This window comes from Cryptomeria japonica, chromosome 11 (genome assembly GCF_030272615.1).
Source record: "Cryptomeria japonica chromosome 11, Sugi_1.0, whole genome shotgun sequence".
In the NCBI taxonomy this organism is placed as follows: domain Eukaryota; kingdom Viridiplantae; phylum Streptophyta; class Pinopsida; order Cupressales; family Cupressaceae; genus Cryptomeria; species Cryptomeria japonica.
Genome location: NC_081415.1, coordinates 615,280,408 through 615,301,301, shown reverse-complemented (window position 1 = coordinate 615,301,301; position 20,894 = coordinate 615,280,408). Strand labels below are relative to the sequence as shown.

The 20,894-nt window shown below is 39.3% G+C and overlaps 1 protein-coding gene across 1 annotated transcript in view; it reads right to left on the bottom strand.

The window, feature by feature from the left end:
• Window positions 1-20,894, bottom strand: part of LOC131043463 (serine/threonine-protein kinase ATG1c) — a 202,960-nt gene that overhangs the window by 18,569 nt on the left and 163,497 nt on the right. The window contains exons 11-12 of the mRNA XM_057976664.2: window positions 8,995-9,292; window positions 8,713-8,783 (exon numbers count right to left, since the gene is read on the bottom strand). Coding sequence (XP_057832647.2) covers window positions 8,713-8,783; window positions 8,995-9,292 — 369 coding nt within the window. The remainder of the gene's footprint in view (window positions 1-8,712; window positions 8,784-8,994; window positions 9,293-20,894) is intronic.

Sequence of the window (20,894 nt, the reverse complement as noted above, 5' to 3'; positions counted from 1 at the left end):
AGTCGTCAAGGAACGCCCTAAAGTTCCCTACTGACATCTTTTCAAATATGTGAAGGATTATCCGTTGAAATGTCGCTAGTGCATTTCATAATCCGAACGGCATTCGATTATACGCGTACACGCCATCCTCCACTATGAAGGTGGTTTTTAATTTGTCTTCTTCGGCGATGGATATCTGGTTATACAAAGAAAATCCATCCATGAATGAATAAATTTCATGACCGGCCACGTCTTCCAAGATGCTATCTGTAAATGGTATTGGAAACGGGTCTTTTATGGTGACTGCGTTAAGGCATCTGAAATCCATGCAAATTCAGATCTGGTTTGCCTCCTTTTTAAGGGATATTACTATGGGCGACACCCACTCGTTGGTCTACACTTTAAAAATAATCCCGGCTTCGAGCATACATTCAATTTCATCATTCACTCTCACCGCATAGTTTTTATTCATTCTGTATGGCCTCTTCCCTACAGTTACGGCCCCAAGTACGAGTGAAATTTGGTGTACGCACAGTTTTGGCGGCACCCCTTCGAGGTCCTCATACATCCAAGCGAATACATCCTTGTATTCCATGAATATTTTAAACGCGGCGGCTTCAGGACTGGATTCCAGTCGTCACCAACCAGGATGCTCCTTGGCTCTGCTTCCATGCCGAGGTTTGTAGGTTTTATGGACTCTTCGTACCGGATTGGTTTCGTCATGTCAAACCTGTGCGCTAGTACTTCGTTGACCGGGGCATCCCCTTCGGTGTAATCCCCGTACGTTGACGGAAATTCGTTCTCGTCCGGTTCCTCGTCAACCTGCAACATGTTGCACCCATATAGCGGCTCGTAGTCCTCCATTTGCCCGTGGAAGAGCCCATTAAGGGAATCGCTCTCGTCCTCGGAACATCCTTGGATTCCTAGGACGCCTTCCTCGTTCGGTTCCCTTCCGTACTTTCCTCCGTCAACTCCACCCTCGCCGTCTGATTCCGACTCTGACGCGAGTTTTTCACTCACAAGTTGTGTTTTCAGGTCGATAATAAATTTTCTACCGGCTTTCTCCATTGACAACGTGTTACGCTTCCAGTTGTGATTCACTCTGGCTGCCACCAACCACCCTCTGCCCAGAATGGCGTCGTATCCTTTCTTGGCGAGCGGAATCACCATGAAGTCGAGGACAAATGGTTGTGTCCCGATGGTCACTTGTTGCGCCATGAGCATTCCAAGGGGTTTGATACCATGTTGATCCGCTCCCAGTAAGTTGAAGGTTGACAGCCATAGTGTCGGCTTGCCAAGCTGCTTCCAGGTTTCTTCCGAAAGCACATTCACTCCCGACCCGTCGTCGACAATAGTGTCAGTCAAAATGGTGCCAAGTATTCCCATTTCTACCACCGCCAGGTGCCGGCCACTATATAGTGTCAGGACCAATGGGTCTGTAGGTGTTCTACCGGAAACATCCGTATTCCGGGTCGCCTGACTGTGCGGAGTTACTTGCACCGTACGTAGGAGTGTCGTACGTAATTGCGGCATCGTTTCAAGGAGGTCCTTCATCTTCACGGGTACTTCAATCTGCAACATTTGCTTCAAGATATTTTCCTCCGCCTCAGAGCGGGAAGTACTTACCGCTTCCTGGGTCCTCCCTTGTGCAAACATTTCCTTCGCCACTTCAGCCTTGGCCTCCAGCGCTCGCTGCTTCTTCGTGCAAGGGTCCGAGTATGTGGCCTTCTTTGCCTGTGACCGTGTGGTTGCCAATACCCGTTCCTCCATCCTATCAATGTTGAGCAGGTTCACTCCTGACTTTGGGCAAGTTCCATCATCGTGGTCTCCAGGCCCACACCATTTGCATAGTTTTTGTGGAGTTTCTTTTGAGGTGCATTCCCTGGCAAAGTGGCCCCATTGATTGCAGGCTCGGCACTGGATCATTGGCCGTCCCTTTGCATCATATTGGATCCGGCTCCTATTATTATTATTGGTTTTCCCCCCTCATCGTTGTTCCGGTATCCGCTAGATGATGCACTATTGTTGGCGGTTTGCAAAGTTCCAACGGCCGGTTGCTCTTGCGTGAAGAGAACTTGTTGGCTCCTGGTTTTCATATTGTAGGGACATTCCTTTGTCAAATGTCCTGCAATCTGACAAATGTCGCAGAAAGCCTTCTTGGGGCAGGACCCCTTGGTGTGTCCGTCACTCCTACAGTCGGTACACCACACGTCGTTTTCTTCAGTCTTACTTGTACTCCCCTTCATGGCTTTGAATTCTTTCAGCATTCATTCCATGTCTTTTTGGAGAGCGTGCACCTTTTTACTCGATTCGCCACTGCTGCTGCTTTCCCCGTCAAAGTCTTCATCATCGTCAGATGAATATTTATTACTTTTCTTCTTCTTTGATGTTTTGTATTCGCTCTCTAGGTCCATCACCCTATTATAGGTGTCGTCATATGACATCGGGGGTACAATTTTCATCTTTTTTCGTAGGGAGGATTTCAATCCTTCAACGAACCATCGTTTTTTCAATCCCTCTGCTGGTTGGCTTTCCATTTTACCCAGCAATTCCTTCAGCCTCCTACTGTATGCCCGTACTATCTCCTTGGTACCTTGTTTGGTACTGTATATCTCCGTTACAATTTCATTGTCATCACGGAACAACCGAAACTCCTCCGTGAATTCCTTCTATAGATTGGCCCACGTGGCCACTTTTTGCTTGTCCACATCGGAGTACCAATCTATGGCAACTCCACATAACGTGGCTGGGAACTGCTATACCCAGTCATCCTAGTTTGTCACTCCGTTGGCGGACCAAATGGTTTCACATGTACGGCAGTGCCGTAAGGGGTCTTCCTTGCCGTCCTCTGTGAACTTTGGCAATTTTTGTTTACTCGCCATCCCGGGTCGTCTTCCTGAGGGTGGCTGCGCCTGTGTCTGTGGCCCTGCGCTGCTTCCTCCGGTGGCACCGGTGGTGTCCTGTGTGGGCAACTGGAGGTACGGTGTTTTGCCTATCGTGTGTGGCACCTACACCCGTACGGTTGCCCTCCCCTTCGCTCTCACCCACGCCCACTCCTGGTTCCCGTTGGTGATCTTCACTCCGTGGTGTAAGGGATAAATTTCTAAACTGATCCAGAGTCTCCTCGGCTAGATTTCGCCGTAACCTTGTTTCTTCCAGAAACTCTTCGTGGCTCCGCGTCCTACGATGCTCTGGCGACGCGTAGAAATTTCCGTCGGCTTCTGCACCCTCTATGACACCTCCTTGGTTCCCCTCGGGCCACCCTTCGGCAGGTCGTCCTTCAGCAAGTTGCCTCAGCCTCCGTCTACGTTCTACTTGCTGTTCCAAAATCAAGGCCCTCTGCGCGGCCTCCCACTCGTCCGTTTCTGCTTTTTTATTTCTATCTTTATTCAATAGGTTGGGCATTAATTGTCGCACATTTCCATAACTCACAATACATAAATCAAAACACGTCTTTTATTAATTCATTTCCTCCAATACAACTCATGTCAAGGACACTTTTATTTGAAAATAAAAAGTTCAAGGTTCAATTCCCTCCTGTCTTGGCGCCATCACGTTCTGCACCCTCTATGACACCTCCTTGGTTCCCCTCGGGCCACCCTTCGGCAGGTCGTCCTTCAGCAAGTTGCCTCAGCCTCCGTCTACGTTCTACTTGCTGTTCCAAAATCAAGGCCCTCTGCGCGGCCTCCCACTCGTCCGTTTCTGCTTTTTTATTTCTATCTTTATTCAATAGGTTGGGCATTAATTGTCGCACATTTCCATAACTCACAATACATAAATCAAAACACGTCTTTTATTAATTCATTTCCTCCAATACAACTCATGTCAAGGACACTTTTATTTGAAAATAAAAAGTTCAAGGTTCAATTCCCTCCTGTCTTGGCGCCATCACGTTCTGTTTCCCGTCGATTGTTTTCTTCGTAGTGTTGAAGGATTTGTTGGCGTCGCTCTTCCTGGTCAATCTCCTCCAGGCGAGCCTGTTGTGCCAACGATGCTTGTGCAAGCAACCGGGGGAGGTGGTTCATCAACCGGTTTACGGCCGGGCTAACCTCCAGCGCTGTCCACACGGCACTTGGTGGGATTTCCACCTCTCGTCAAACGTAGGTCTGGATAGCTACCTGGAGCAGAATTGAAAATTCTCTCGTTGCCGTGTCTTCTCCTGTGTAAAGTTCTGTTCGCGCATCGTAGGCCTCTGGGTTTATTTCACCAACGGGTAGGCCCATTGTGTCCGTACGCTATCCACGTGTTCCGTTCCCAAGTACGTCTAGGCAACGACGCCAAATGTTTGCCCTCTCGGGTGAATACTTAAAGCATAAAGTACGTAATGCAAAATAATGCCATAGATATCAGACAAGTATCAGATATGTTATTCCATTCATAATTCGTGTGTTGCAAGTTACATTCTGAAGTATATAAAGATACCGAGGGGGTGCGAGTGCCAACCGTCGCACCGCAACTACCACCCCTCGGCTGCCAACTAACAAACCCAATTACGACTTAATTAACTAGTCTTATTCCCGTATACAATAATGCGGCTAACACATACCCAAACTTGCTCAATCATTTTCACACAACTGACAGCTATATGTTCACAGATCCTCAAACACTGTCAATAAATCACCTCCAACAGGTATGCCTATTCCCACCCATATCCTAACCAAACCATGTGAAAATATCTATCTTTCAAAGTTCAAAACCCACATGGGTTGTATACTAAATCATCCTTCTTCAAGAATCCTTTGTGGCTACTTCACAAAAAAAGATATTATACATAGGTGATCTATCTTCCCACATGCCCCATTCACAAAATGGTATCATGCAATGACCCCCGATTAATAAACCATTAATCATAAATTGTTGTTTATAAATAATGAATAAGTAATAAATAATTATTATTATTCATTGATCATAAATTGTTATTTGTAAAATAATAAATAAGTAATAAATAATAATTATCGGAAATAATAAATAATAAATCATTAGTCATAAAATTGCTATTTGAAAATAATCGAAAAAAAAAAAAAATTGCTATTTGGAAATATTAATTAAGTTATATAGTTAAAAAAAAAAATAATAATAATAATATAGCGATTAAAATAAAGACATTAATAAATAAAAGAACAAATCGAATTATTAATGAATAGGAATATAAACAAAGAAAAGGATGGGCATAAAATAAATTTAACCGAAAGAAAAGGATAGGCGTAATTTTAATTGAACATAGCCAAGCCAAAAGCCACGTCCAGGAGTCATGATTGCAGAGGAAGCATCTCACGATGCCTATAAATAATGCATCGAGGATACACGAAGAGGGAGGAGGAGAAAGGAAGCAGACAGTGTGAAGGCAAAAATACCAGAAGGAGTCAAACACCTGCGAATATGGAGACCACGCCAATATACGTTCGAATGCATATAACCTATAGCTCCCACGTACAGGCAAACACATAGAAGGAACGAAGCCGCGTTGGAAACAAAATCGCAGAGGGAGAGGAACACACCCAGCACCTCCAGGATTCACCACCAGCAAGTCATCGGTAAGTAGGTTGCCCTAAACCGTAGTTAATGCTGTGAATTGAAACTACATAGCCGATAAATAACAGAGATACCCTTTTAAATTAATATATATATCAGAGGTGCATTTGGAATCAATATTGCAGAGATACCTTCAGAATTTAGAATTGTAATGATAGAGACACACTTAGAATCATAACATTATAGCGATATATTAGAGAGGTTAAAGAACAATTACCATAAGGTTGTAAAGATACACTCAGAATTAAAACCAAGGAAATAGAGATTACTTCATAAGCAATTTAGGGACCATTGAGATATTCTAGGACAGAAGCACATTTAAGTCCTTGATAATATTTAAGATAATTGTTCCTTTTAAGGAGCCATAGAGACCAGAGGGCATAAGTGAATGCCAAGATTCCAAGGGGAATCCAGAGAGAGATTCATGGGGAATCTCTTAGAGACATTATATATATTGTAGAGGCTAACCATATGCATATGTAGAGATAGAGAAGCCTGAGCAGGGGTGGGATCTCTGCCAAGCTTGAGAACATTAATGACTTCACTCATTAATAGAGATCCCAAATAGAGACCTTAGGAGGATGACATCCTGGGTTGCTCCTAACTGAGAAATATTTCTCAATAGAGGGTTGGGTCAATCCAGTTAAGGTCCAACTGAGTATTGTATCCTTTTTATAGATAACAATAAATTAGTTAACATTATTTGTTAAATATGTAGAAGAACGTATAGCATTCTTTCTTGTATAATTGCACAAATAAATATATATGTTAATTATCTTTCATATTGTTTGTATACTAACGTTTGTTTGCAGGACTTAAACGCCAAATAATCCAATCCCCAACTGGGAACATTACATATCAATACGAACTCTATACCCAAACACATCCATCCCAGCATTTTCATGGCCCTTGTCACCAAATTTTCATGCATCCTTGAAAATCCACTCAGCCAAAAATTGACTTTTACTCACAATAACATCAGTACAATCGGCACTGCCAAGAAACTGATCTATCATATGCAGGGTGTCTACCTCCTTGTTGAACCCTTAATGCAGGATTTTTTACTCTCTGTAAATATGAATGCTCAAATGACTCAAGAGTGCCCCTATTTTGAATATTTACAGATACAATTGGGCAACTACAGAGTCAAAATTCTGCTCAAATATGTTATAACTGATCCTTCTCCAAAAGAACCCAGACTCCTTTGTAGAGAGCACACCTATTGCATCACCTCCTCTAGTTCCTCAATTCATGTCCCATGGATTCCCTATATACAGTTCAAGTGCTTCTTGACAAGCACACAAAAAATACTGAAGGGGGTTAAGGGGGAGAGGTGGGGAGGAGGGCGGGGGGGATTGAATCAGTATTTTAAACTTTTAAACAAACGAAACCACATGAAAGAAGAAATAGAATAAAGAGAGCAAACAAAAACACCAAATTTCACGTGGAAAACCCTTTCAGGTAAAAAACCACAGTTGATCAATAGTTTTCACTAACAAAATGGGCACCAACCCAGATTACACAAGTGAGCACCAACTCACTGAGAGCACCAACCCACTCAAATTATGCACCAACTCAAATGCGAAACTTAAAAACACTTTTCAGAACTCACTAACACTTCAAACATCATACAAAATTACACAACACTCTCTGATAAAATTCTTGGCTTTTTATCTCCAGCACATTGAAAAAGGAAAGATTCCATAACGGTTTTATGTAGAAATATTATTAGTTCAGATTTTTGAAAAGGGCTCCTAATACAACTGCAACATCTCTGAAACATGAACCAACCAACATGAAGTTCATTATCACTGAATACTCTTTTCTCCACACTATGACTTGAAGACAATGCACCATGATGGTATCCTATCAATCCTCAGTACTGTTGAACTGTTCTTTTATTCCAGACACACTCAACCAGCTTTTACGCAGCAAAAAGTTGGCCATCACACATAGACTAATAATATACGCATGTATCAATCAACTTGTATTTTATCAGCAAAGCGACATATTCTCCAAAGTAGTCTTTGATCAAAAAATGTGATAGTCCAAAAATTAATTCTTAATTTTACCCCAATAATCTAAAAATGATGGTCTCATACAATATAACATATTCTCAAGGTCTAAAAACTTCACACGAAAATCTATGTCCAAGTCTTAAATGCGAAAAAACATTACAAGCACCTGAAACTGCCCTCAATAAAATGGGCTAAGACCAGAATTAAGCCACCCCACTCATGTGACAGGAGTTGTCACACTAAAAGGGATGAAGGAATTAATAAAATCGTTTTAATTAAAATTGCCAAATATAAATTTCTGACGCTGTCCAGAAAGCATTGAACAAAAATATGCTAAATTTACCCACCATTTTCAAAAGACTATCGCAGCCCATAAATAAGGTAATCATGCCTCTTTTCATCGACTACTTTTGAAGAGTCAACCTTCAAAAGGTGACATGGCAGATAATCTGACTTGGCACAAAGAAGTAGACAAGCAAACAGGTGAAAGGACAAGCAACCAGCTCAAGCAGACGACCAAGTAGCTCGAGCATGCAACCAAGTAGCTCAAGCATACAACCAAGTAGCTCAAGCATACAAGCAACCAGCTCAAGCAAGAAAACAAGCAGCTGATGAAAATCTAATGAATAATCAGCAGCTTGACTAATATTTCGTTCCAATTCTCTTTTCAACAAACCTTTGACCTCAATGATAAACTATTCAACACTTCTTCCACTACCATCCACATGGGATTCTTCCCAATAGACCTAGGAGAGACCCTCAAACTATCCATCATTGGAACAGATACACAAAAGGCAAAAAGGTGAAGATTGTTGAAGATTGTTGTGAAAATGTCTCTAGGAACTTTTTGACAATCTCAACCAGCAAGGCTGTCAAAAAGACTGCCTCGTCACAGCATCCTGATTAGCGATTCCTCGTTTCAGTTGTGTTTTATAGATACGACTTTTTCAAACCATGCAAATTCAGACCTTGATTCCAATCTTAATCTTCCATTTCCATGTTCCTGGAGTAGCTCTTAGTTTTTATCTCCACTACTTGACTTGCAGTTATATCTTTTGTCTATCAGTTCATAGTCACATAAATTTCACCTTTTGTACTTGAACTTAATTCAAACTATGTATATGTTTTTTATCCTGAATTTTTAAAAGAAAAAAGAAAACAGAATAAGAAAGACAACACTTACAGCGCCTTTTCTTCCCAGTGCTAATGCTGCCTGGAATACAATCTCCATTGCATCTGGCATCTGTGCACTTCCTGTTTTCCAACCATAAAGTACCCTTCACATTGTAAGAATAGTTATTTGAAACTGCAATATCTTTTTGCTTCCAGTATTTATCGATTCTTAACATCAAACCCTACCTATGCATCTATGATATTACCCTCAATCTAATTCTCCTAAGATTGGAAGCTCACAATGACCCTATAGTCCTAGTGTTTCCTCAGAAACGACTGATTAGAAGCATACCATCCAATAGCCCCAGATGCTTGGCAAGTTGCTCAGCAACCTCAACAGCTACAACAAACTCTCGTTCTGTTTGTGAACAAGCAGAAGCTGGACCCACAAAGTCTACTTCCCGAGGCATGTCTCCACTATTTACAGTTCCTGTTTTGTGAACCCCACCATCACTGGGAAGCCCGTCCTGGGAAGAACTTCTCCCTGCAAATGAAGAAGCCCAACTATGGCTTACACGTAGGGCTTTCTTCCATATTGCTAAGCATAACAACTGAAGTGAAAATGCCTCTATCTGATTTCCTGCATCAAGCTGTCATCCAAAAAGTACAAATATTAGGATAGATGATGACCTATAATCAATAAGAACAAGTTTGTCAGAAGAAACAAAATATTTCACAACAAGAACTTGACCATGAAAACAAAAGTATATATCAGATGGAAATGTATATACCAAGCATAAGCTTCTTATCATGGCAAAGCATAGCTACCAGTTTTCAAAGTTAAATAGGTATAAGTGGGTCAGGGAAGGCACGTGTCCAAGATTTTAAAACATCTTGAAAGTTTTGGAAATCAGGGAAAAACTTAGAACATAATAGTATACATATCACTAAGACCACAAATAAAATTATATGGAAGAAGGTGATTACGTAAAACTGCTAAAAAGATATTTTATTCATCATTCATATAAATTGTGAATTACAACATTTTAAAATTCAATACAACTTTTGGAGTGGCACTAGTCGCCTCTCATAAAGAAAACATCTACAAAATCAAATCCTGTGAATAGAAAAAACAAAAAGAAGGTAGCAGGAAGAAAGGGGAACCTGCAGAAAAACTATATCTTCTCAAGCAAACTCACATTTGATCCTCAAAATGAAATTTGGTTTAGAATCTAGATACACAAAGCACTTGGGCCTGCCATCATATTGGTCGCTTTCTTATTATATCTACTATGTTCAAACCATAATATTAAATGGACTGTTGGAGACAAACCATATTATAAACCCATAATGAGGGCCAGTAGCTTAGTGGTGGTCAAACCTTAGTATTAAATGGACTGTTGGATAGAAACCAAATTATAAACCTATATTGAGGGCCAGTAGCTTAGCGGTAGGCAAGCCAAGCCAATTATAGCATTTCCTATGCTTGATTCCTATCCAGCCCATGCAGACTTAACATGGCATCAAAGCCAAATTAGGATACCCAAGAACAGAAATGTAAGTTGAGGGGTTTTATTGGAAGCAATTCACATTCCTAACCAAACAAAGAAAGAATAGCTTTAAAGTTAAAAGTAAAACAACCAAGCAACTTGTGATAGGTCCTTGGTTGGAGTCCTAGCTAATCCATGTAAATTAACATGGTATCAAAGCCAGCTTAGAACCCCAAGCATAGATATGTGACTTTAGATGGGGTGCTGGAAACAAATCCATGCAAATGGCCAATATCTCAATGGAAGAGAAGCCCTGCTGTGTCATATCCACCTAGGAACCTCGTTAATTTTCTTTCATGACCCGGAATTTGGACTCGGTGAGATTTATGGTCATATTATGATTAAGTGAACCTATGATATGATTATGACAATATTATGTTAAGTGGTGATTATGAACTTTAATGCAAATACTAATGAATGCTATTATTAAAGTTATCATTATCATGCATGTGTTAAATTAATATTATGATTATATGTTATGACTAATCTGGACTGATGAATTGGTTGGTGGACTTGTGCGAGAATTGTGATTGGTTGCAGGTACCCAGGATGCAAGGTGAAGTGGATTCTGTGATCCAATGATGAGAGACAGACAAACAATAATGCCATTTTAGCATGTAGACCTGGCCTATAACTTTTGCCAGCTTAACTTTTGTCTAACCTTAAGACCCTTGACATTTACTCTATCACAATTGTTTATCCGTTCCAATTATGTTGGAGATGTTGAAAATATCCTTTGTCCCTATCAACCGTAGGCATCAAATAATAAACTCAAGAAAATATATATATATATATGATTAAATGAATTAAACTTATATAATAAATATATAAGCAATAAACAATAATAAATGTAACTACAACGAAAAAAAGACATTTATAAATAAATGTTTTATTAAACTTTTGGTGAGAGGGCATATAATAAAGTTTACATTATTATTAATACTATGCATTGACCTGTGAGGGATTCAGAAAAAACTACACGAATAAACAGAAGGGTGAAGGAAGAGAAACCCGTGAAGGAAGTGACACCAATCGACCCGCAAAGAGCTTCATTAATGTCTGCCATTATTTTTTTCCCACGGCCAGGAGACAGCCAGGATTAAATAGATAAGACATGGGCATGGTGTAAGGAGGTGAACATGACATTAAGAGGCCTGCCAACCCTCAAATTCGGCAGAAGATTGCAAGTTTTGACAAACAAAAAAAGACATCGCACCAGATATTAATAAATGCCCTACAACCCATCATAAGGGAGGCATTATTCATTTTCTGCTGGGTGGGAAGGAAACGTATGAGGAGAAATTGGAGCAAGAGAGGAGAACAAGAAGAAAAATCTCAAGCTAAGGTAGAGGGCATGAGAGCAAGGAGGTCGATTGGCATTTTCAGGTGCCAGGAAACCCTTAGACTCCATTATTCCAGCTACAGTTTCCAGGTATTTCTTTTCCTCCTGTTGTTTTTGCTGTTTATGTTACTCTTCAAAAAATTACAGTCTATTCCGGAAGCAGCTGATTTCTATGTTACTCTTTTCAAAGTTAAACTTCAGAGAATGTATGTTAAAATGTCTTTCCCGTATATGTTGCGACACTGCAAATTTTTTCTCACGTGAATAAAATATACATCCATGTAAAGATGCCCTACTAGCATGATTTTCCTGCTGAATCCAGTTATTCACTTAATGTATCTGATTAGAACCCTTAAAAGCCATTGTTGCCGGCTCCCTCATCCTCTAGCATCTACTTGATTTCTAACACCTATTCATAAATTAAACTATGCAAAGTTGTAAAAAGGAAATACCCTCAACCAAGGCTGCAACCTTTGTTGACAATAGGTAGATTATGCATATGTGATTTTTATATGCTGGGAAGAAGGGTTTTGGGAAACAAAGACCTAGAGCAGAAATGTAAACATAATTTTATAGCCTAAATTGGTTCAAGGAAACAAGTAGGCTTCACCTACAAATATTGTACCTTGGTTTATGGTGAATTCAAATGGCATCAATCATGCTAGCTTACCTGCAATTAACTACTAGGCAACCTTACTCCTGATTGAAAAAAATAAAACTAACAAGAAAAGAAAATAACATATTTGGAATTAATTTAGTGAGATTTTAATGTCCTAAATATGACTGCATGTAAATGAATTTTATAGTGGTAGTTGCGGAAGGAAGCTGGAGTAAGATTAAAATTCTAAACGTAGTGTTATGTTATGGGACATCTCTTTTTCACTTATATTGTTTTAATGCAAGTTCCAAGTGTATTATTGCCTCAACTGATTGCCACACTTTTACAGACAACATAACTGAAGTAAAATGACAGCAGAAATAATCTTATCATTAGCCCTTTAAATTATATCAAAATAGCTTAAGCTCAGCCCACATGACCGTTGGATGCTATATCTTCAGTAAATGGTAGATTAGAATGAAGTAGACATAATTTTAAAACCATCACAGCCCTTCAGATTCATCAAGGAAGAAAACAGCAGTTAGGAAGATTATGGAACTAATATTAGAAGTACGTTGTGTTGAAAACTGCATGCTAATGACTGTGAGAATCAGGTGTTAGGACTTTATGACTAATGAGAATGGCAATTTCCATCACAAATGTTTAATCTGTTAATATGTAAATTCATTATGGGATCATTATCCTTTTTAAGGATGGGAAAGGGAGGTAATTATCAACAAAACTCATAAAGAAAGAGTTGGTTAACTTTAGCTCAACCGGGGAGAATCATTGGGGCAAGTATGTCTTACCTTCATAGACATTTTTGAAGTATTATGTAAGGCTGTAATTAAACTTAGGACAGCTGCAGTTCTTTTAAGTCAAGTGAAGGGTAGTAGCAACTGTCACTAGGTGTATAGTGAATGGTCTACCTTGCCGGCTTTTGTTAGACATGCTTGGAAACCTCCTACTGGTTGAATATTGGCATAACAAGTTGAAAACGAGTAGATTATTGACCAGAACAAGCAATTGAGCCATAGAGGAGGCTAGGTTTGGAAATTACTTATTCCCAGATTAGGAATCTCTTTCCAGTTACCATACTAAGCTAGTTGTGTAGAGGCATTGATTTCTACGGCAGCGGATAGAGTCAAAACCCTACAAGGGAATAGGAGGAGGTTGTATTCCTCTAATACATAGGCTAATCCTCTCCATCTAAGGTGATCACCCATGGACAAATCCTATACCCATTCGTTGATAAACTTATCAACACTCAAGATTGACAATAGTCAAATAGCATACTATGTTGATGGATTATTAGCCATACCACCTTGATAGCGGACGGATACCGCCAGTGGCATGCAACGAAGGGATACCCCACATTACTCTAGGGGATTGGATGGATTTCACAAAGAGCATGTGAGCCTAGGGGTCAATGACATGCTGATGATGGAAGTCCTTGTTGCTTAGTCGTCTGATGCACTGTAGAGAAAAGAGAGTTTCTAAAGAAGAATAAGTAGATATCCGATTGGCTAAATGTAATGTCCCCAGTTTGGGATAGAATTTAATGGTAAATAATAATAATAAAATTAAAATTCGAAAGAATAAGAATAAAAATAAAAATATAAAAGAATATAATTAAATATAATTAAAATTTAATTAAGTTAATGAATGGTCAAAAGAGATGGAATGAAAAGTTGTGACTCCTTCAAACATGAGATATAAAAGGGAGATGAGAAAATGATTTGAGGGGGAATAATTTTGGGAATCAGAAGTGCAGATCTGATTTAAATAAGAAGTGCAGATCTGATTTAAATAAGAAGTGCAGATCTGATTGTGAAAGGTTGTGTCCCTTTCAAAAGGCAGAGTTGCACTCTTCCAAAGTGTGCTAATGGTGAAAGAGTGCGTCTCTTGCCAAAGGGCATATATGATGAAGAGGTGTGACCTCTCCCTCACATTGAGAGATATAAAGGAAAAGAATCAAAAACATCCAGGGACGTAACCATGGATCAGATCAGATCAGAACTGTTATTAAGTTACAGGCAGCAACATTCTTGCTCTTGGTAGAAGGACACGGAGGGGAAGGATATGGCATTGTATTTAGAATAATATCGATCAGAAAGAAGAAGAATAATACAAGCAAGAAAATTAATTAAGAGAATAATCGGTGGCTAATAGATGTGAAAGGGTGCAAGGAAAGTGGCAGTTATGAACAGCCAAGAGTCATGCCTTTTGCAACATGACTTTCATTGCCATTGAATAGTATATAAGACAATCGTTCCAATCAGAAGAAAGGGCAGTGATAAAGTCTGGCTCTCAAACAGTCAGTGAAATTGATTTAGTGGCAAACAACATACGGCCAGGTATGTGGCATCACATATACCAGCAATCTAGCATCAACACCAATCATATTAGTTAAGTCTGCAGAAGTGGGGATTGAGGTATGTAGCAGCCTTATATGATAAGTTATATGATACATATCTATAGGTAAATATTCGTTACAATCGATTCCAAATTGGATATGTTTGTAAATACAGTAGCATTATTTATTTAGATTTATTCCATATGACATGTATGCACTTGAAGAAGTGGTTCAATCTGTTTGCTGCATCTTGTGGGAAGAGGTTTGAGGTGTAATCCAGCGGTGACGAGGGGCTCACAAGTGGTCATAAGGACCCTTGGAGTCAAGGAACCAGATTGCACTCCCCACGCCGATGTAATGTCCCCACTTTAGCAGTTGACCAAGTGTATGTGCATTAGCCTATCTCTACATGGTCCCGAGGGCTAACGAAGGGTTTAAGGGGATCCTGGAGTGTTTTGGCCTAGTCATTTCCAGTTTGGGCCAAAACGGAGTTGATTTACTTAGTTTCAGGCATACTTACTATTTTTAGTAAGTCAGCAAGACACAACGGAGGCTAGTTTTGGTGATTGGATTCAATACTCCTCGGCGAAAGCTTTCTGACGAGCTATCACTCGCGCTATTCGGAGTCCAATTGCTAATATATTTTAATGCAATAAGTGTTATTAAAGTAACATTTAATTTAATTGTAAAATATTAAAGTGTTACTTTAATATTTATTTTATGGGGATGTGTGTAAATCAAAGGGGCACCCAAGGGAGACATAAGTGAATATTTTAATATGTTTTATATTGCGGTCGACCCTTGGAGAAAGAATAAAAGGAAGTTTTTGTGGCTTCATTCAGCATGTTGAATATGAGAAGAAATTGATGTGTGAGTTGCAGATCCATTCTTGGCATTAGAGGACATCTATCCTCTCTTGTGACATTCTAGACGTCATTCCCTTGGGGTTTGGCCTATGGAATCCATTGCTATTAGCTTCATTAACAAGCAGATTGGGTGCATCTCCAGCTACAGGCAGATTTGGTGTTTTGCTCATACCTTCTCCACTTCTTGACCAATGCTTATGCCATTCTGAAGGGATGATTTTATGAAGATATTGGACTGATTGAAGACTAACTAATACTGTAGCAGCACTGTAGCGCAGCACTATTCACGCTACTGTAGCCAAGCACTATTCATGTTACTGTAGCATGGCACTATTCATGTTACTGTAGCAGCAAGATGGGAAGTCATTGCTGGAATATTATGTCAAAAATGTTGGAGTATTTAGTGAGTTGAAAAATCTGCTATGTATTTGATTTTAATAATTCTGGAAATAATATCATTTCAGTAGTAGTTCAATCTTCATGTTGCACATTATTGTAATTTCCTTCTAGTTCATGTTATATGATTTCAAATCTATGCAAAGTCTTAAAAACAAACAAACATTTCATTTCCGAAGCCATAAGAGGTTTAAACATTAAATGGAGAAATAAGGAGTTGGATGCAAACTGTTTGACTAAATTCCTATCAGCAGTTGGTTTAGTTTTTGGGCATTCTAGGGTGTCTATTACAGCCGAACTCAAAAGATGTTGTGTGTATTGGTAATGGGCTTGAAGGGCAAGCAACATGGGCCGCCAAGTCTAGCAAGGAGGTTAGAAGCAACCATTCCTTGGGCTTGGTAGACAACGGACCCGTGCAACCCCTCTCATGAATCATATTTCAACTTCTATATATTTTTGCATTAGAATGAATTAAGTCTAATTATAATTGAACATTTATGTAGGTGCTTGCCTTTCCTTTTAGGTGCATATTGTCCTTCCAAGACTACACTCATCCAATATAAGATTAATTATTATTAAACAGGCCTATATCTAGTAGGGGACATTACACTAAACCTCATAGTGAATTATGGCATGTCTTAATTTGGTTATTGATATCTTAGGTTACCTAAGATAGATAACATCTTAGGCGAATGGTCATTATGAAACAATGATATACATGGTAGACAATTTGAATGTCTTCTCTCACCATGAGCCACAAAATCTGCTTGGAGGGGTGGATAGGAATTAATATACTACGGTTGGGATCACATTGCACCCCAACGCAAACCATGACAAGATAAAGACAAGGAGTCTTCATGAGCTTGGCAGAGCACTAAAGGTATGTTTCAGGAGTAATTAACAATTAATTCTCCACTGATAATTATGATATAATCTAATCATATTATTGTGAAGATTTTTGCATTGCTGGAAATTATTTGCATTATTGTATCTAAATATACATTACTCATTTGTTAATCATGAAATGATGTGTTTCTAAAAAAAGAAGTGCAAAATTTCTGGTACTATCGAGGGTTGCCTATGGCAGGTCAAGGATTCAATTTCTAGCTGATCTGTGGAAATTTAACTTATTATCAAATCCGAGCTATGTGCCCCAAGTGCAGAAACATGGCTTGAGGGAGAATTGGATACAAATCCATTCCAAACGTACATAGAGGTATCTCAATGCTAGAGCAGCTTAGTAGCCTACTGGGAGTGATTCGTAAAAGAATTGGATAGATCCTAAAGCAACGACATGTACAATTCAAGAAACACTTTCAATGAAGGAAGAACAGGTTTCCAAACAGAGTTAGACATGGGGATGCTAAAGAATGTTCAAGATAGTACAGGAAATTTCAATGTAGGCTTTGGCAAATGGGATAACTAAGGAAAAGTAGTGTTTTTGCTTCTATGCAAGCAGCAAAACCACCAGTTTTCGATAGGCAACAGTTATGTAATCACCCCTTGATGACACCAACAGATTTGTTATGCAACAAAAAAAGATTTTTGATGTTTCAGCTTCCTTAACTTTTCCAAACCCTTCAGCTATTGGGCTTCTATTATTGTTTGTGAAGCATAAATAGACTACTGTATTCTTGAAATAAACAATTGAATGACATGTCATTGGGATTAGAAGCGAATTTAAGTGAGTTCATAGTTCTAATAGACTCGATTTTAGGAAAATCTCAAGTGATGCAAGGACTTCACGGGGTCATAATTTTTGACTCGGTTGTCCGATTGGGCTGAAAATTTACGTGGATGTAGATCTTGAGGAGTTGATTGGATTGCCGACTGAACCAAGTTCAATAGGGCCCCCAAAACTTCAAATTTTCAGGGCCGGATTCCTTCATCTAAGGCCTCAAAATTGGCTTTTACTCTTTTCTTTGGTTTTTTAGAAAGTTGGTCTTCTAGTTAATTTTGAGCTCGTAATCTTTTTAAGATTAGAAAGTTGTTAATTTGTGTCATAGGAATTTTTTTAGATTTCTAGAAGATTTCGTGATTTTTGGAATAGATTTGAAAATTTCCTTAAATGGCAATTTTCGGATTTTGTAAAAATCTGCCCAAAAAGGAAAATTTTGGTGATTGTTTAAAATAGAGACTTTTTCATTGTAATGGCAGAATGGTTGGAGTTGCAGAAGAATAATGAAGAACATTTGATCTAGACTTGTGTTTATTTCTAATTATTCTTTGTTATATTGATTATGTTTTAACTGGCTACATCATTTGGTATTAGAGCAGGAAGATGGTTGGGAGAGGAAGAGGAAGAGGTCTTGCTCAGATGCATAGAGACATGCAAAACCTCCAAAGGTAGGTTGCAGAGCTCACGAATAATGGAAAATCAGAGAATAAGGCAAAGGGAAGATAATTCTGATGAAGGTTCGGATGAAGGAGATACAGATCAGTCTGAAGAGTTTGAAGAAGAACCAGTAAATCATGGTAATTTTGAAGAGAGGATGCTTAAGGCATTAGAAGGGAAGAATGAAGGAATTAAAGTTGAAGTTTCAGAATATGCAGGTAGTCTTAAACCAGAGGAGCTGATTGATTGGCTGAATGAGATGGAGAAATTTTTTGAGTGGAAGTCTATGACAGAGGAAAAAATAGTTAAGTTTGCATGCACTAAGTTAAAGGGTCATGCAATGATGTGGTGGGATCATCTACAAAAGGAGAGAACGAGGAAAAGAAAAGAGAAGATAAAAAACTGGAGCAAAATGGAGAAGAAATTAAGAGAAAAGTTTTTGCCTTTAGACTATGCACAAACTCTATTTCTCAGATTTCAAAATCTGAAGCAAAACTTATCTACTGTACAAGATTACACAGATGAATTTTACCAGTTGTCCATTTGGGTTGAGCATCAAGAATCTGATGAACAAATGGCTGATAGGTATGTAAATGGATTGAAGTTTTCAATTCAAGATGAATTAAGCATGCACTAGATATACAGTATGGAAGAGGCCTATCAGCTAGCTCTAAAGGCAGAAGAAAAGCAAAACAGACAGCATTTTCAAAGGAATAGAGGAGCAAGAAGGGGTACTTCATCTCCTTCACGTGGCGGTTCAAGTTATGGTAGGGGAGATTCATCCCAAGGAGTAGAGAAGCAAGATGATACCCACCCAGAGTCCTCTAATATACAACGAGGACGAGGGTTTCAAAGAGGAAGAGGCTATGATGGCGGTAGAGGATGGGAAAGCCGAAGGAGACCATTCACTTGTTTTAGGTGTGGGGAAGAAGGCCACAGAGCATTTGAGTGCTCAAATTTTAACATGCAAGATAGAAATCAAGGAGGACCGTCCAAAGTGATTTTAGCTAAATCTGAAAATGATGGAGCAGATTTAGAAGTTCTCCCAGACGTAGGAGAAAACCTCATGATAAGGAGAACCTTGATAATCCCAGAGAAGGAGAAAACACAGATTCAAAGCTCTAATGACTCATCCCAATGGATGCATGTCAGGAGGAACCAATATTTTTCGAACCAGGTAAACCTCAGGAGGAAAGGTATGTCAAGTTATTATTGACAGTGGTAGTTGTGAGAATATGGTTTCCAGAGAGATGGTAGATAAGTTGAATTTACAATGTGAGAAACATCCTCACCCTTACCGTATTGCATGGTTTAAGAAGGGGAATGAAGTTACTGTTGATAAGAGGTGCTTGATCAAGTTTTCTATAGGAAAAACTTACAAAGATGAGGTCTGGTGTGATGTCATCCCAATGGATGCATGTCATGTATTATTGGGGAGGCCTTGGCAATTGACAAAAAAGTCATGCATGATGGGGAAAGGAATACTTATACATTTTGGAAGGAGGGATCGAAAGTCATCTTATTACCCCTTAAGGATGCAGGGGAAGCTAAGAATATGTTGTCTGAAAGAGAGCTTGTCAAGGAGATGAAGGTGACAGGATTCTGTTATGCATTAATGGTACAAAAGGAGGAAGGAGGAGAGATACCAATACCTGCTGAAGTAGCAAAGGTACTCAAAGAATATAGTGATGTTATACCTGATGAGCTACCTGATGGTCTTCCACCGAAGCGAGATATTCAACATCATCTTGATCTAATTCCGGGAGCATCTTTACCTAATCAGGCAGCATATAGGATGAGCCCTACACAACATGTAGAACTCAAAAAGCAAGTGATGGAGCTTATGAAAAAAGGTGTTGTGCGAGAAAGCATGAGTCCATGTGCTGTACCAGCATTATTAACACCAAAGAAATATGGTACATGGAGGATGTGCACAGATAGTCGCACAATCAATAGAATTACCATCAAATATCGGTTCCCTATAGCTTTGCTTGGATGACATGATGGATGTTCTTGCAGGGGCTCAGTATTTCAGTAAAATTGATTTGAGAAGTGGGTATCACCAAATTCGGATCCGAGAAGGGGATGAATGGAAGACTGCTTTCAAGACTAGAGATGGATTATATGAGTGGATGGTGATGCCATTTGGGTTGTCTAATGCACCCAATACCTTCATGCGATTGATGAATACAATACTTCGACCTTACATTGGTAAGTTGGATGTAGTATATTTTGATGACATTTTAAGTTTTAGTAAGAGCAAAGAGGAGCACTTGCAGCATTTGCGGATCATATTGGATGTGTTGAGGAAAGAGCAACTTTATGCAAACCTGAAAAAGTGTACTTTTATGCAAGAGAGTCTGGTATTTCTAGGATTTATTGTTTCTGCAGAAGGTATCAAGATGGATTCAAAGAAGGTTAGAGCAATTCTGGAATGGCCTAGTCCTCGAAGCATAACAAAGGTAAGAAGTTTTCATGGTCTGGCCACATTTTATTGAAAGTTTATTCGGAATTTTAGCAGTATTGTTGCACCCATCACAGATTGTACCAAAGGAAAGGAATTCATGTGGACCAATGAGGCTGAAGAAAGTTTTAAGTTTCTCAAGAAGAAGGTAACAGAAGCTCCCATATTGGCAATACTAGACTTCGAAAAAGTGTTTGAAGTTGATTGTGATGCCTCACATGTAGGTATTGGAGCTGTTCTTCGCCAAGCAGGTAAACCAATTGCCTTTTTTAGTGAAAAGTTGAATGAGGCAAGGAAGAACTATTCCACATATGATCTAGAGTTTTATGCACTTGTGCAAGCCTT